This window comes from Podarcis liolepis, assembly GCF_965112155.1.
Source record: "Podarcis liolepis genome assembly, chromosome: 9".
Classification (NCBI taxonomy): Eukaryota; Metazoa; Chordata; class Lepidosauria; order Squamata; family Lacertidae; genus Podarcis; species Podarcis liolepis.
In genome coordinates, this window is record NC_139564.1 from 13,446,508 (window position 1) to 13,462,612 (window position 16,105).

The 16,105-nt window shown below is 45.9% G+C and overlaps 1 protein-coding gene across 19 annotated transcripts in view; it reads right to left on the bottom strand.

Annotated features, from left to right (window-relative positions):
* Positions 1 to 2,406: 2,406 nt before the first annotated feature.
* Positions 2,407 to 16,105, bottom strand: part of TMEM150C (transmembrane protein 150C) — a 55,773-nt gene continuing 42,074 nt past the window's right edge. For 10 of the 19 annotated variants that reach the window (XM_083459060.1, XM_083459058.1, XM_083459055.1 and 7 more), the window contains 5 exons: positions 15,736 to 15,768; positions 15,529 to 15,596; positions 13,105 to 13,232; positions 6,088 to 6,265; positions 2,407 to 4,571 (listed from right to left, as the gene is read on the bottom strand). In XM_083459060.1, the coding sequence (XP_083315186.1) occupies positions 4,363 to 4,571; positions 6,088 to 6,265; positions 13,105 to 13,232; positions 15,529 to 15,596; positions 15,736 to 15,768 (616 nt within the window). In that variant the 3' untranslated portion in view covers positions 2,407 to 4,362. Of the gene's footprint in view, positions 4,572 to 6,087; positions 6,266 to 13,104; positions 13,233 to 13,631; positions 13,690 to 15,528; positions 15,597 to 15,735; positions 15,769 to 16,105 lie in introns of all 19 variants that reach the window. The other 9 variants (XM_083459071.1, XM_083459063.1, XM_083459070.1 and 6 more) reach the window with 2 other exon arrangements.

Sequence of the window (16,105 nt, forward strand, 5' to 3'; positions counted from 1 at the left end):
TTTTATTTTAAATACATCAATCAAAGTCCAGCGCATGCCAGTTTAGTTTATGAAAGATGTGAGCTTAGAAATATCAAAGTGAAAACAACATGAAATGCATATTGGGGAATGAAAAATCTACAGGAAAGTGGCTGTTATATGCAAGATTAATTGCAACTAAACTCTTCCTACCTAACCTCCAGCAGCCTCTTCATTTAAAGTTTCATTTAAAGTTTACTACATAATTCTAGCTGGCCTTTCACTTCAAGAAAAGACTGTTCCAGGAAACAGGCTCCTGTGGTTTTTGATTCATCTTGCTAGAGATAAGTATGGTGTCCAGGATATAAAAACCACAAAAATCCAAACATAAAATTAGTCTGCATAAAAATTAAAGAAAAATGTTTGACTTTGCTATTTTATTTTTAATCTCACCTTGGAGCAGAGTGATCTATAAAATATTCAAATCTGTCTGTATAGGCTGAAGCTCTGGAAAAACCTAGTTCCGTGCAAAAGGAACAGTTCTGATAAAGGAGAAGTAAGATCTCCCCAAAACAAGTCACAAATATTAATCAGAGCTGTATAAAAGTTATGTGGAAAGCTTGGCACAAAAAAACCTAAACCAGCATGAAACTCTTGCAACCAGCAAAGTTTCATTCTCTGTGTGTGTTCCAGAGAAGTTACAGAATAAAAAATCGTTGGAAGAAGAAGCTGCTTGTGTGAAATAGAAATAAAGATGAGATGGAGGTCAGAGAAGAAATGGAGACTTCTCTCTGTACAACACCCCCCAAAAATGTGTTTTCTGCTCAGTGATTGGTTTTGTATTAGTGAATTACAAGTCATGGGCAGACACGCCAAACAGTTTACAAGATTCTATCCCGTTTGGGGCCCAATGCACAGAATGTATTTTTAATTTGTGCAAGAGACGAGACACATTTCATTTTTTGATGTGGAGATTTTGTTAGGACTAATAAATTCAAGACGGGTGAAGAAATGCAGGGCCAAATAAGGCCCTCCAGGCACCACCCCTCATACCCTCCTAAGTATTTTTGCTGAGTGCGAATGTGGCTGGCACAACCCAGTCAGATAGGTGGAGTACAATTATTATTATTAAGCTCTCATAATGTCTCTCTCTTGCCTAGATGTACAACGGGTGGGAAACCTCAGGTCCAGGGGCCAAATGTGGCCCTCCAGACCTTTCAGTTTGGACCCCAGAACACTCTCTAGGTCGCCCTCCTCCTTGCTACCGCCACCCCACTTTTCCTGGGCTACCCCATGGCCTCTCAGTTCAGCCCCTTGCCCTCCTCAAGCATGTTTGGATGAAGGCTAGAGAGGGGCTTGTGACCCCTTGTCAATAGGATTTTTTCCCACGTTTAGGATGATGGCTTTCAAAAGTAGATCCTTGTCCAATTATGTCCCTCTCCTTTGAAGTCTCTTCGCCCAATAGAATCACTTCTTCACACGGTGCATTGTTAAGACTATGACCATAAACTTGGATGGCGCCAGAAGTGGATTAGACAGGCTACCACTGACTGCTAGTCACAGAGGTTGTGTAGAACATGAGGACAAATGCTGGATTAAGTGGGCCTTTGGTCGGGACTCTTCTTATGTTCTTAAACGTTAGACTTTTAAGCTCTTTTGAACAGGGGGCAGTTCTCTTCCACTATGTCAGGTATCGTGAACATGGATGGCACATTTGCCGCTCATCCTTGAAGCTGCCTATATGCCACATGAACGGAAACAACAACAACAATTAATAATATTTATACCCTGCCCTCCCCGACCAGAGCCGGGCTCAGGGCGGTTAACACCAATAAAATCACAGTAAAAACATAATACGAGAAAAAAGGGGGGGCAATTTAAAATACAGGTTAAAATGCAATTTAAAATGCAGCCTCATTTTAAAATAGCCAATAAATCAAGACCATAAGGGGAGGGAAACATAAGAGTCAGACCGAGTCCAAACCAAAGGCCTGGCGGAACAGCTCTGTCTTGCAGGCCCTGCAGGGCCCTAGTCTCTTGTGACAGAGCATTCCACCAAGTCGGGGCCAGTACTGAAAAGGCCCTGGCCCTAGTTGAAACCAATCTAACCACCTTGAGGCTCGGGACCTCAAAAGTGTTGTTATTTGTGGACCTTAAGGTCCTCTGAGGGGCATACCAGGAGAGGCGGTCCCGTAGGTATGTGGGTCCTAGGTCCAATCACATCAATGTATTATAATCCCTCTATGGTTTTGCCTTTGGCCTTGCCCGCCACTGGCATATGGTCCCTAGGTGGTATCTCAGAAAGAAACACAGTCTTTGGTCTGAAAAAGTTCCTCACCTGAAGTATAAAAAATATTAGCATCTCCATGCATGCAGCTGCAGAACTGCTTTCCTGCTCCATCCAACACTCTCTTGGGTGTTCGTACATGTGCAATAAATACTCAGCGCTCTCCATAAAAGAAATTTATTTAGTGGTCATGTTTTAGTGTACAGGAATTAAGTCATTGCTCAGCTGTATTGAAATGTGCCATAAGAAATTCTTTTAAGAAATGTACAATAAATCACCAAAAAAAAGCTTGAATTTCAGCTCGAGTGGTTGCATATCAGGAAAAACAAAAATGAAAAACCTTTCACAAACGGATTTTTCCTTCCGATAAAATTTCAAAATATAAAATGATACAACGTAAAACATTTTCTTTTTAAAAAAAACAACATCACATAATATTTACAGTAAAACACATTTGAACAGAAGCCTATTTTAGCTATGTGTATTTGTGTGCATCTCAGTTGCTGTATGCCGTGTATAAAACTCATTTGTCTTGGTTTCACCTCTTACAGCCCCTCCCCCAAACCTACCTTTCTACCTATTGAGACGTTTGTGTACTTTACATAGTGAAGTGGATTATTTTTTTAAAGCAAAATAGTCCATGTCCAACAGCAGACTTTGGCCCAATGCAATCATAGGATACTCTCCCATGTTTTGACCATGCATTCATTTCCAATCATTTAACTTGGAAGCCCCCATGCCCATCAACAGCAGGAGAAAAGAACTAAGGAATGTTGGCTGCGTTTATTTAAAAATGTAGATGGTCCGTGGGTGAACTTCATTCATCCTCCTCCTAGCCAGCAAATTGTCACCTGCAGTATTTCAGCATGGTTCTGAAAACCACAAAAGCCCTAACGTTTAGGGGAAAGGTGGCAACCCTAACCCCTGAGTTTCAGGAGAAGAATGAGAGGTCCCCTCTCTCCTTTGCCCTGATGCTTTAGTTAGTAGACTAGGCTGCTTCAAGGTTTGCCAGCTTTCCCCCTTCCAGCAAGGCCCTTCCACTTTTAAAAGACTTGTGCCACGCAATAAGGAGGGAGGTAATGTAATAGCAGGCTGCAGCGTGGGGTAACCTGTTAAATCTGCATCTGAAGCAAGAGGCGTAAGTAGCTGTGGCTCCTCCTTGTCTTCCTTCCATGCATGCACGCACCGGATCCATGCCCCTCCTCTGTGTGGCATCTTCAGAGACCTGTTTGCTGCAATTGGCTGAGTGGGGGTGGGTGGGGAAGGTGGAAGCAAGGAATGGAGGTAGACAGACACTGGAACAGGCACCCCAACCTTCGGCCCTCCAGATGTTTTGGACTACAATTCCCACCATCCCTGACCGCTGGTCCCGTTACCTAGGGATCATGGGAGTTGTAGGCCAAAACATCTGGAGGGCCGCAGGTTGGGGAAGCCTGCACCAGAAGTTGCAGCTTCCATGTTTCCCAACCGAGGAGCAAATCCAGAAATGAAGGAACTCCCTAGATCGCAGAGACTGGCACAGACTGGGAGCAAATTCCCTGGCGCACTAGGGGTGAGACTGAGGGGAGGCAGCTACCTTTTCTGGGAGCCCTTCCTGCGGTTCAAAATTTGCATTTAAGGGAGGGAGTACAGGAAGCTGATGCACAGCCAGGCCCATAGCGGCAAAGGCGCCAATCTTGTTCTGAAGTGTATTGCAGCCACACCGATGAATTCAGAAGACTCCTGCCTCCCACCTTTCCTAGGTACCCTTAGGGTGGGACTAGACCTCCTAAAGCGGCCCCCACATCCCTTTGCTGCCTCTTCCTTGCGACATCCACAACATGACACAGAATAGGTGCCTGGGGAGATGCTGGTATTACATTGCATCGCACATTGCGTTGCAAAATACATCATGAGGAAGTGGGGGAAAGAGGCACAGAGGGTGGTGGCAGTTCTGTGTCTCTTAAAATACCTAGTTCTGTGGGGTTTTTTGGGGGGGAATACCTTTTGGCAACTTGTAGGCGTGGAAAATGAACAAGTATTTTAAAAAGAAAAGGGGGAGGAATAGGACCAGGGGTTCAACCATGTGTCTATGGGAACCTAAAGCCACGACAAAAGGAAAGAGAGAGTGGCCTGGGTTACACCTGATCTGTTTGGTACTCGGACGCTTCGGAGAGGCTTTCGGAAAAGCTGAGGAAGTTCTCCTGGTACTCGGAGCAGATGATCTCGAAGCGGTAGTGTCTGAACTCCACAGCAAAGGAGCCAAAGTAGCAGAGGAAGCACATCACCATTCCCCACTGTATCCGCGCAGCGTGCATGTGGAACTTCTGGGACATCAAGATGAAATCTGGAGAGGCGTCAAGGAAAAATGTGCAAGAGGCGCTCGAGCGCAGGAAGAAGAGAAGAAGAAGAAGAGTTTGGATTTGATATCCCGCTTTATCACTACCTTAGGGAGTCTCAAAGCGGCTAACATTCTCCTTTCCTTTCCTCCCCCACAACAAACACTCTGTGAAGTGAGTGGGGCTGAGAGACTTCAAAGAAGTGTGACTGGCCCAAGGTCACCCAGCAGCTGCATGTGGAGGAGCGGAGACACGAACCCGGTCCACCAGATTATGAGTCTATCGCTCTTAACCACTACACCACACTGGCTCTCAAGAGAACGTGGATGAGGCTGTCTTACATGTAGGGCTGTGTCAACGCTGTGCTAAAAAATAAAACATTTCGCACCCCGTCAACCCAAATTCTGCACCTAAAAAGTAGAATTCTGTGAGTTGCTTAACTTGAACTTGGATCGCCCTCCCACCAGATGTCAAAGAGAACAACAACTACCAAACTTTTAGAAGACATCTGAAGGCAGCCCTGTTTAGGGAGACTTTTAATGTTTGATGTATTGCTGTATTTTAATATTTGCTTGGAAGCCGCCCAGAGTGGCTGGGGAAGCCCAGCCAGATGGGTGGGGTATAAATTATTATTATTATTATTATTATTATTATTATTATTATTATTATTATTATTATTATTATCTCTTATTTTGCATCATTTATTCTTCACAAGATGCGATGTGAGGTTTGGGCCTTTTCATAACCCATTTGGGTTTTGGTATTCATGGGGAATTCGCAGCTGAAAGAAGCCAAGTTGGGGAGGGGGCCAAGTTTTTCTCCCCTTCCTATGCACCCCATTTGGTATTAAAACAGACCCCCCGCTTTGCAGACACCCACTTTATTACACCAGCACACTGATCCATCAAGAGTTCATCATACTTCCGCAAGGCTTATGTAAGGACATTTCAGATGACGTGGGTTGTTTTTTTTACCAGACTCAACTTGCTGCTGTTGTTTTATTAGAACCTTACCTCTGTCTTCTGAGAACTGCATTAGCAGGAAGAAAAGCATGCAAAAGGGATAATAAGGCTGGCAAGTTTCCAATGTGGTGTGTATGCAAAACAAGGAGATGAGAAAGGAAAGCTAATTTTGCATGTGACAGTGAGGGCACGTTCATAAAAACCGCACCCATTTAATACCGATCTCTGGTTTTGCACCTCCAAAATTTGCAGGATCACAACTTAAGGCACAGGACTGCATTGAAAATCCAAGCTTACATGCTTGGCACACAAAAATCGCCTGCATCAAAATTTAAATTTTAGCGGAATTTATAGTTTCAGAAATGCATAATTTGAACGAGTTCTGGGGATTAGTGTTAAGACTTGATTTCACAGTACATGTGCTGATATGCACTGCAATGGCAAACTACAGCCTCATGCAAACAGTTCATTGCCTGCAAACTCTAATTTATCAGATCGTAAACTTTCCTCCTTTGAGATGAGAAGTTGGCACCTGGAGAAAATGTGCAGAATTAAAGGATACAAAGGACAACGCAGAGGGTTATCGCTGCCGACAAGACGACTCGTGGGATCCCAGCTTTCCTTCCTTCATTCTTCAGGTTTATTTTGAGCGTTAGGGCAGACTGAATCCAGCAGGCCAGGGTGCCGAAACCAAAGGTCAGGGATGTGCCCACATTATGGATTTCTTCATCGTTCGAAAGCTGTAAGGACAACAAAACCGGTGGCCTTCCTTGATGTGATTGATAGAAAAGGCTCTTGCCCTCAAACCTCCAGATGATTCTAGTTTACATGGTTCTGCTAAGGACCCAGAGCGAACCCGGTCATGCTGCCACTGCTGAACTCAACATGCGTGAGAGAATACCTTGATGTGTGGATGACTTTACTTTCCCCTCAATCCTTCAAGGTGGATGGCTCAGAGGCACGCCTAAGGTGGGCAGGTGCCTAAGGTGGAGCTCCTGCACATTTAAGATTTGTGCAGAAGAGGGGTTTTCAGCAGGTGTATCTTATCATGCAAGTTACACCTGCCAAGCTTCTCTCTTCTGTACAGCTATTAAAAGTTTCAGGAGCCCTGTCGTCTTTTGCGTCTGACCACCCAAGACGTGCCTGGAGTAAAGAAGGATGGAAGAGCTGGAGAAGAAGAGGAAACATTTCTGCCCTTTCTGATCAGAAGAGACAACTAAGGCATTTAAAGTAGGGGTACAGGATGTCCCCAGTTTCCAGGGACAGTCCCCAGATTTGCAAATCTGTCCCCGGAATGTCCCCAGATTTGCAAATCTGTCCCCGGGAAACGTGGCAGCGGCAGCCTCAGCAGCCCAGAGCCAACGTGGTAGCACAGTTGGCTCTGGCTGGCTTCAGGAGCTGCTCGTTGCCGCCGCCACTGCCAAGGGGGAACCAGGGATGTCTGGCGGTACAGATCTCCTTCCCCCTTCCCCCTTTGTTTTGACAGATCGGGGGAGGCTTGGGAGTCACAGGCGGGCAGCCGTTGCCCAGGAGGGGAGCAAGGCGCACGGTTTCTCTGCCAGGCAAGGTGCAAAGCTCTTATTTCACACCCTGTGAAACATAAATGCACATAGTTTTTTTAAAAACTGGGAAACCCCACGACTTCTAAGCCTCCCCTGATCAGTCAAAACAAAGAGGGAAGGGGGAAGGAGAATGGGGGAGGCACGGGAGCCACAGACGGTGGCACGCCGTTGCCCAGTTTTTTTAAAAACAGAGCATTTATGTTTCACAGGGTGCAAAAGAAGGGCTTTGCACCTTTATACAATATGCATATTTGCTTGGGCCCAGGGTCTTTTGCCTCACCATCCCCACTACTGACTCCCTGTTGCTACTCAGCTTAAAAAAAAAGTGTCCCCAGATTCATTGAAAAAAATCTGGTAACTGTAGTTTAAAGCACCCTCCTAGAGAATCCTGTGAACTATAGTCCACTCCTCACAGAGCTACAATTCTCAGCACCCAGGATTCTTTGGGGAACAGAGGATGTGCTGTTCCACATCCTCTCCCGTATCCCAGTCCTGGTTGGCACCAATAACAGGCTGCAGGGAGTGGCAAGCTTAACATGACCTACGGGCCAAGGGTTTCAGCGATATAAGAGTAGATTGGAGGAAAGATTAGTAAGACATTTCTTTTGACAGAATTATTAGAAGTTGCTGAAAAACTTTGGATATTGGGATGCAGAAAGGGGAGGTATGGGGGAGTCCAAGAAACAAGGTTTATGAAATGAAGGTTACGAAGTTATGCATGTTTGTATGTCTTTTTACATGTTTGTATTGTGTTTTAAAAAACTTTGTAAAATCAATAAAAATTTATTTTAAAAAAAAAATAATAACATGACCTACGGGCCTCCTGTTGCTATTAATCCACTCAGAAGAATAATTCTACATGAAATGTACTTTCTTTACGACAGTAGGTGGGTTTGGGATTTATAGGAATGGCGGGCTCTTACGCAAGTGGTAGTAAATCCTGCACACCTCAGCATAAAGGCCCTGTTCTCTTATAAATGCGCAGTTTCCTTTTATGGATGTATCATTCCCTACCTCACATCTGCCAAATAAATCATCTCATCTGCCTGGAGCAGCCTGGGCCCTGACACTAAGCAACACCTAAGCCGGGCTTCTGCGGGCATCAGATTTTGGCCCATGAAAACACGGCTTACATTTATTCCGTGACCTGCAGGCACCTTGGACAGAATCCATGAGAACTGAGCCACTAGCTGTATGGGCTTGATAGGTCTTGCCCTTCTCCCATCAAGCTGCGGAGCATGCAAAAATCTGATGGCGTTTCAAAGGCAGCTTGTAATGCAGTGTGATTGGTGGCTGATGATCTTGCTAGGAACACAATAAGACAGGATTCTCCTACTTGCAGCATGCTATCATTTCAGGGGTGCTGGGATATCAGGGTGAAGGGCCTACCTCTATGAGAAGGGCTGAAGGTTAGGTGACCATGCACCTTTCAGATCTACAATTCTACGTTTCTATACGAGACAGGGAGGGAGTTGAGAAACATGAAACTCAAAAGGAGGATGGAGACAGCCTGAAAGAGAAGCAGCTGTTTGGAAATACTGAACTTACAGAAAGTGCCATCTGGCGGCCAGATGAATCTAGGCAGGAGATCCTTTTAAAGCAGGGAGGGATCCACTCTGCCCTGCATGCTGAAAGCACATGCAATCCACTCTTCTTTAGGGTGCTGAAGAAGAGCAGCACACGATGGGCAAAGGTGCACTGAGATTTTGTCAGGGGCAAAATCTTGGGAATTATAGGGACAGAACTACTTAAATGTATAGAAACTTATTCATGTATGTGACTATAGCGGCAAGAATGCTACTTGCCCAAAAACAGAAAGAAGAAGTCCCAGCAAAGGAAGAATAGATTCAAAAACTTAATGGAATATGCAGAAATGGTGAAACTTACTGGAAGAATAAGAAATCAAGATAACAAACTTTTTACAAAAGAATGGAAATGGTTTATGGAATACTCATGGATAAATTGTAAACAGATAAAAACACTGGCAGAATTATTGTAACAAACCTGCAGTTTCGTAAGAGTATATATTTAAAGGAGAGGAATAAATGAACAAATTTGTATATGCAGAATATGTTAAAAATAAATTTAAGGAAAGTGGGGTAAAGAAGTCAAGTTTTGAAATGTAAAAATGATTGTAAAACCAGTGAAATGTAATATATATATATATGTATGTATGTATGTATGTATACCGTATTTTTCGCCCTATAGGACGCACTTTTCCCCCTCCAAAAATGAAGGTGAAATCTGGGTGCGTCCTATGGGGCGAATGCAGGCTTTTGCTGAAGCTTGGAGAGCGAGAGGGGTCGGTGCGCACCGACCCCTCTCGCTCTCCAGGCTTCAGGAAAACATCCGCAGCGTGGGGAGCCTTGCAGGAGTTCCCCGCAGGGCTCCCCACGCTGCTGATAGCAGCCTGCTGCCCAGCGCGAGGGGCGCCCTGAAGCAGAGCGCCCCCCCCCCGCGCCCGGCAGACATCCGCACCGTGGGGAGCCTTGCAGGAGTACCCCGCAAGGCTCCCCACGCTGCGGATAGCAGCCTGCTGCCCAGCGCGAGGGGCGCCCTGAAGCAGAGCGCCGTCCGCGCCCGGCAGACATCCGCAGCATGGGGAGCCTTGCAGGAGTTCCCCGCAAAGCTCCCCACGCTGCGGATAGCAGCCTGCTGCTCAGCGCGAGGGGCACCCTGAAGCAGAGCGCCGTCCGCGCCCGGCAGACATCCGCAGCATGGGGAGCCTTGCAGGAGTTCCCCGCAAAGCTCCCCACGCTGCGGATAGCAGCCTGCCGCCCGGCGGGCGGGCGGGGCGCACTGATGCAGAGCGCCCCTCGCGCCGGGCAGACATGGGCCAGCCCCACAAGCTCGGGGGACAGCAGGGAGGCGCAGCGCCGCCATCCCGCTGTTCCTCGACCTGGTTCGGTTTCCCTGACCTGCTTTGGGGGGGGGGGAAATAAAGGGGGGGAAATTCCTTTATTTCCCCCCCAAAAAACTAGGTGCGTCCTATGGGACGAAAAATACGGTATATATATATATATGAATGAGAGAGAGAGAATTTGCCAGGTGGGGAAGAGGAGTCATTTAAGAGTACGGTAAAAGAGAAGGAAGCCACAGAAGAAGGGACATTACCGTTGTTTAGGGCAAGTGCTATAATCCCCGAGAACATACCCCAGAAGCCATGGGATACAGGAGATCTCTCCCTTCACCCACAGAGAAGGAGGTCTGCAAGCGGTGAAGGAGTCCTGTCCTTCACCTGTCTTTAATGTGACATGGAAACTTCTGCCACCCTTGCTGCTCTGTTATCAGTGCTCCAACAGCCACAATGGCAATAAGGGGTGTTCAAGGGGTATGATGGGGCAGAAGAGGGGAGGTTTTTGGAGCCACTGAACCCAGAATGCTTGTTCCTCTGACACACAGTCAGAGAGAGAAAAAGGAGGGGAAAATATTCCAGCCCTATAGCTGGCATACTAATTTCCTCTGCAACTTTCTCCTCCCCACCCTCCATCCTGGTCAGTATGAGGTCAGTAGGGTTTGGGGTTTAGAGGTTCTTCCAGCACAAATACTCCTTTCCCTATCATAATAGAATAACTCTGTTCTAGACATTTACTGTAGATTATTATTAACAGACTATTGAACTAGAAACTAATGAGACAATGCCTTAATTCAGACACACTGACAAAACATGGCTGTTTCACTGTTTAATAATTAACAAACAAACAGACCATCGTTTGTGGTGTCACAAGAAAAAACAGCAATGAGCCTTGTGATCGCATAATGTGAAAGGGGAGATTATCTGATGGGGGACAGATTAAATCTGAAGGCAGTCCTGTATCTGGTAGCTTTTAACATGCGGTATTCTGTTGTGTTCTTGTATATTCTGTTGGCAGCCGCCCAGAGTGGCCCATGTGAACTTAACAAAGTTTCACATTTTGGGTTCTGTTGCAGACCTGACATATGCTTTAATTTGTAAACTATTTGAATCACCACATTTGTAAACTTCCTAATGGCTCATGGCCGAAACAAATAACTGAATCCGGCCGAAGTATTCTGTATAGATGGGGAACTGGCAGGTTTCCAAGATGTTGTTAGAATCTTAACTCCCATCAGCGCCAGCCAGCACAGCCAGGGATTATGGGGATGTAGTATGTTGAAATAAATAAATTAAGGTCTTATGTATATAATAAAGGTTCATAAATGTACCAAGCAAACATGTACATAGGCCACATGTCTGAAGCTGCACAGGAAAGCAGCCATGGAGTCATTTTGACTCCCAGGCTGACCAGGTGTTTTCTCTGCAAGGTCAAATGGAAAAGCTTCCCCATTGTCTTTTCCTTCACAAATCCTGTCTTGAGGGTATGTCTGTGTTTGAATAGGGTGTGAGCCTGCAATCTGGCCCAGGAACTAAGTATTTATCATTACAAAAGACTGGCCAGGCTCCCCAGGCAATCCAATCCAGTAACCTGCCAGACAGGAGATAAACAATGACAGGAGAAAAACAACATTCAAATTTCTGTTTTAGACCGCCTTTTCTGTGATGTAGGTATGATGTATCTGAGGGGTGGTCTTAGGTTATACCCCTTCTGTGATGTATGTACAGTGGTACCCCGCAAGACGAACGCCTCGGAAGACGAAAAACTCGCTAGACGAAGGAGTTTTTTGTTTTCTTAGCCGCTTCGCAAGACGCATTTCCCTATGGGCTTGCTTCGCAAAACGAAGCTTGCCCCGCAAGCTCCGGGGACCTCTTTTGTCCCCGGACCTCTTTTGAAGCAAGGGGCGGCGGGGAGAAGATCGCTTCTCCCCGTTGCCAGCCCCGCAATCTCCGGGGACAGAGGGGAAGGCGCGCGCGCCTTCCCCTCTCTCCCCGGACCCCTTTTGAACCAAGGGGCTGCAACGGGGAGAAGCGATCTTCTCCCCTCCGCCCCTTGCTTCAAAAGAGGGGACAGAGGGGAAGGCGCACGCCCCGCAAGCTCCGCACCTTCCCCTCTGTCCCCGGAGATTGCGGGGCAGGCAACGGGGAGAAGCAATCTTCTCCCTGCCGCCCCTTGCTTTAAACAGGTCCAGGGACAGAGGGGAAGGCGCTTCCCCTCTGTCCCCGGACGGTCTCCACAGGAACGCATTGATTGATTTTCAATGCATTCCTATGGGAAACCGTGCTTCGCAAGACGAAAAACTCGCAAGAAGAAAAAACTTGCGGAACGAATTAATTTCGTCTTGCGAGGCACCACTGTATGATGTTTCTGGGGATGGTCTTGATCTACAGGGTAGCAATTTCAAAAGTCCATATAAGGCCTTGCGTGCCATTGTTCTGGGTTCCTCCTCCTTTCCTATGGGTGAGGGGAGCACCCTGTGGCAACAGATCAATAAAGATCAAGCTTATAAGCTGCTTTGCTTCTCAATATTCTCTGGTTGGCCTCTGTTTTGTTTTGTTTTTTTTGCTCGTACATATCAACTGCAACATGCGATTGCATGTGTTTCGATTCCATTTGGAATGTGACAACAGAACAGTGGTCTAGAAACATTAAAAAGACGCCTGTATATGCCAGGCAAGATCTCTGGGGCAGAGCGCATCTTTTGCATGCAGAATATACCAGGTTCGACCCCTGGCTTGTCTAGTTGAAAATGGCAGGTGATGGGAAAGACCTCAACGTGGGACTTCTATCACACTCCCATTCAGGACAGACAAGAAGCAGGGAAGATTTTTCAATCAAGGGCCACATTTCCTTCTGGGTGCCCTTCTGGAGGCCAAATGTCAGTGGCGGGAGGAGACAGATAAAAGCAGCAGAGCAATGGATATAAAGGATACCTTTGTAGCACAGGCTAGTTTGTACGCTCACGCCTTTTTCTATCCTTCATCCAGGCAAGTAAGAGGTATAATCAAGAGACCACAGACACATTCCAGCCAAAAAACGCTCACAGAAGGTGCAAAGAGGTGCTGGTGAGGGGTGTGGCTTAGGGAGTCAGTTATTGGGGAAGATGAGAGAGAGAGAGAGAGAGAGAGAGAGAGAGAGAGAGAGAACGAACACACACAATACCTGGAAATTGCCCAGCAAAGTCATTCCGAAGGAGGCCAAGCACAACGCCACCAGGCCGCTCACATTGAGCCAGGGATTCAAAACTTTTGGTTTTAGCTGAATAAAGCGAAGGACAGCCACGACAAGCGCTGAAATGAGGAACGAGAACGTGACACTCATGCGCAATTATGACTCCAAACGTCAATATAATTCTAGGTCCAAACAGGTCTGCCAGACAGGTTTACAAATGCACCCACCACAGCCTGGCTATGGAACTTGAAAAGTGCAAAAGGATCCGCCCTCTTTTAATTCTGGGGCAGCGGACTTGCAAGAGCCTCCCTCCTAAGTTATTTCTTGGTCAGTCAAAAGCAAGGCCACCCGGAACAATTAAGACCTGATAGGACCCTGGAAACCTCTCTCCCATTAACCATCTCCACTGTGCTTGAATCTTGCCTACAAAGGATGACCCAGAAGCAAAGGCAGCCAGGCCTTTGGTACTTTTAAGAATGGTGTAGGAAAAGGAATTTTGGTAGCTCCAGTTTACATACCTGCCAAACTCCCTTCTTCTACACATAGGTGCCCTGCACTCCTTTGGATCTGGTCACCCTATATTTGAAACAGCATACCATAAACTTTTGTCAGAAGTGTCTTCCTTGTATATATGTAGACTGGAGGTAGCCAATGTGCAGCCTTCTAGATATTTTGGACCACAGCTCCCATCAGCCCTAACTGGCATAACCAATGGCCTACACATCCCAGGTAACCAGGTGAGCGCAGATTTATAAGCCTGCTATAGGGCTACTATGGCTCAGTTCCTAACCCTAGCAAAGAAATACTGACCATCAATTAAAAGAAGGGTTGTGAACGTTATATAACAAATGGTACATTATCACCTTTATTATATGCTTAATCAAATTATTGTTGTGCTCACACACATGCAGAATTTAAAGCAGTAGAAACTGATAGCAAGTGTCATGCAAAGAAAAACAAATATTGCCTGAAAAATGAGATGATTAAAAACAAACAAGCAAAAATATACGGCGACTATAATGTTTCACTATGTGGATATTTTACACAACCTTTGCATATGTTATTTTATAGTAGGGGTGGATAACTTTTTTGGGCTGCGGGCCCCTGAGGGCTACATGTCAAAGTGAGCAAAGGCCAAAGTGGAAAAGAAGTATGGGAAAACAAATGCTGTTGCTGTTATGTTGTTGTTGTTGTTACAAATTTTGGTGGGTCTTATGGGTGGATCACAAAAATATTTGGCATCATAAAATTGCAGAAGGAAACCTGCAAAAATTGTCCTTTTTAAAAAAAAACAGACTTTTTAAAAATGAACAAATTTTACGTGGCCTTGGGAGGCCACAAAAAATCTTTCGGCATTGCAGTATCACATCTGAGAACCTATTGGAGCAGTCTGTAAAAATGTTTTAAAAATAAATCATTTGGCACCATAGCACTACAAATTAAAAATGACAAACTTACGGGGGGGGGGGTGTCTCAAGAGCCACAAAACCTCTTGCGGGTCTGGATCTTGCCTGCGGGCCATGGGTTAGCCACCCCTGTTTTACAGGTCTAGTTCTCAGAGGCAGTAAATACCGTATTTTTTGCACCATAACACTCACTTTTTTCCTCCTAGAAAGTAAGGGGAAATGTCTGTGCGTGTTATGGAGGGCATGCCTACGGGTGGCATGCCTACGGATTTTCCTCCTCTAAAAACTACGTGCGTGTTATGGTCGGGTGCGTGTTATAGAGCGAAAAATATGGTGTGTTGGAGCAGCTTTGAGGAGACTTGGCTAAGTGATGTTGGTTTGGCCCCCAAGAACATTATCATTCCTACAATGGGCACACTGCCCTTCCCAGAAGGTTTACTGACAGTGGCAGAGAGCAGTGCTGCAAACTGCCTGAAATTTTAATTAACAACACAGTGTAGTGTCGCTCCAGGGCATTGTGGGAAATTTAAAATGGCAGCCAGCTCTGCTGCTAAGTAAACCCCAAACCCAGGTAGGCGTCAGAGGTGGTGGGCCATGCCCAAAGATGTTAGATGCTGATGCCAAGCCTAAAACCTGCATCTGAGCTAAATAACTTGAGATTAGGTAGGGTTTCCTACGATTGGTTGCTCCTCCATTAAAGAAACCCTGCATGCAGAAATCCAGCATGTCAGGAAGAAGGGACTTAGTCTAGCCTTCTCCCTGACATCCTAATCTTCTGTGTTGAAAGATTTCAATTCTTTTTATGAAGGAGGAGTCCCCCACATGACCTTCAGTCTCAGGTTGTCCAGCCCAACCACCCCGCTCAGTGAGAACTAAGCCAGAATAGCTGCAGATTACTGGGCCTCGCCTTGACAACATTTACTGAGCTGAACCTGGCGATTCGCTAACACAAATTAGAAGAGACAAAAAAATAAAAGAAGAAGCCAGACATTCTCCATGCAACGCCTACCTAGAAATGCTGCCATGTTCATGACTTGGCTAAACACACAGCTTGCAGGAGGGGCGTCACCTGCAATACTTCAAAAATATAATGCGCATCATTGTAATTCAACTAAGCCTGCAACAGAGATGCATAAATCAGTAAAATGGTCCACTGGTTTAAAAATGGGCCTTATTTGGGGGGAAAGACATAAAGGATGGAAAGTGACTTCATTACCTTATATAAGGAGGCTTTTGGGGACCTTCCTTCCTAAGGGATGAAAAAAAGAAATGAGTCGTACACGAGTCAGAATTGCAGGGCTGGTTACTGAATGTTACTGAATGTGATTTAGTTTAGAAGAGGAATGGAGAACCTGTGTGGCTCTCCAATGGTTGGACTCCAATCCCACCATCACGAGCCAGCTTGGCCAATGGTCAGGGATTATGGAAGTTATAGCCCATGGGTAGGCAAACTAAGGCCTGGGGGCCAGATCCGGCCCAATCGCCTTCTAAATCCGGTCCACAGACAGTCAGGGAATCAGTGTGTTTTTACATGAGTAGAATGTGTCCATTTATTCAAAACACATCTCTGGGTTATTTGTGGGGCC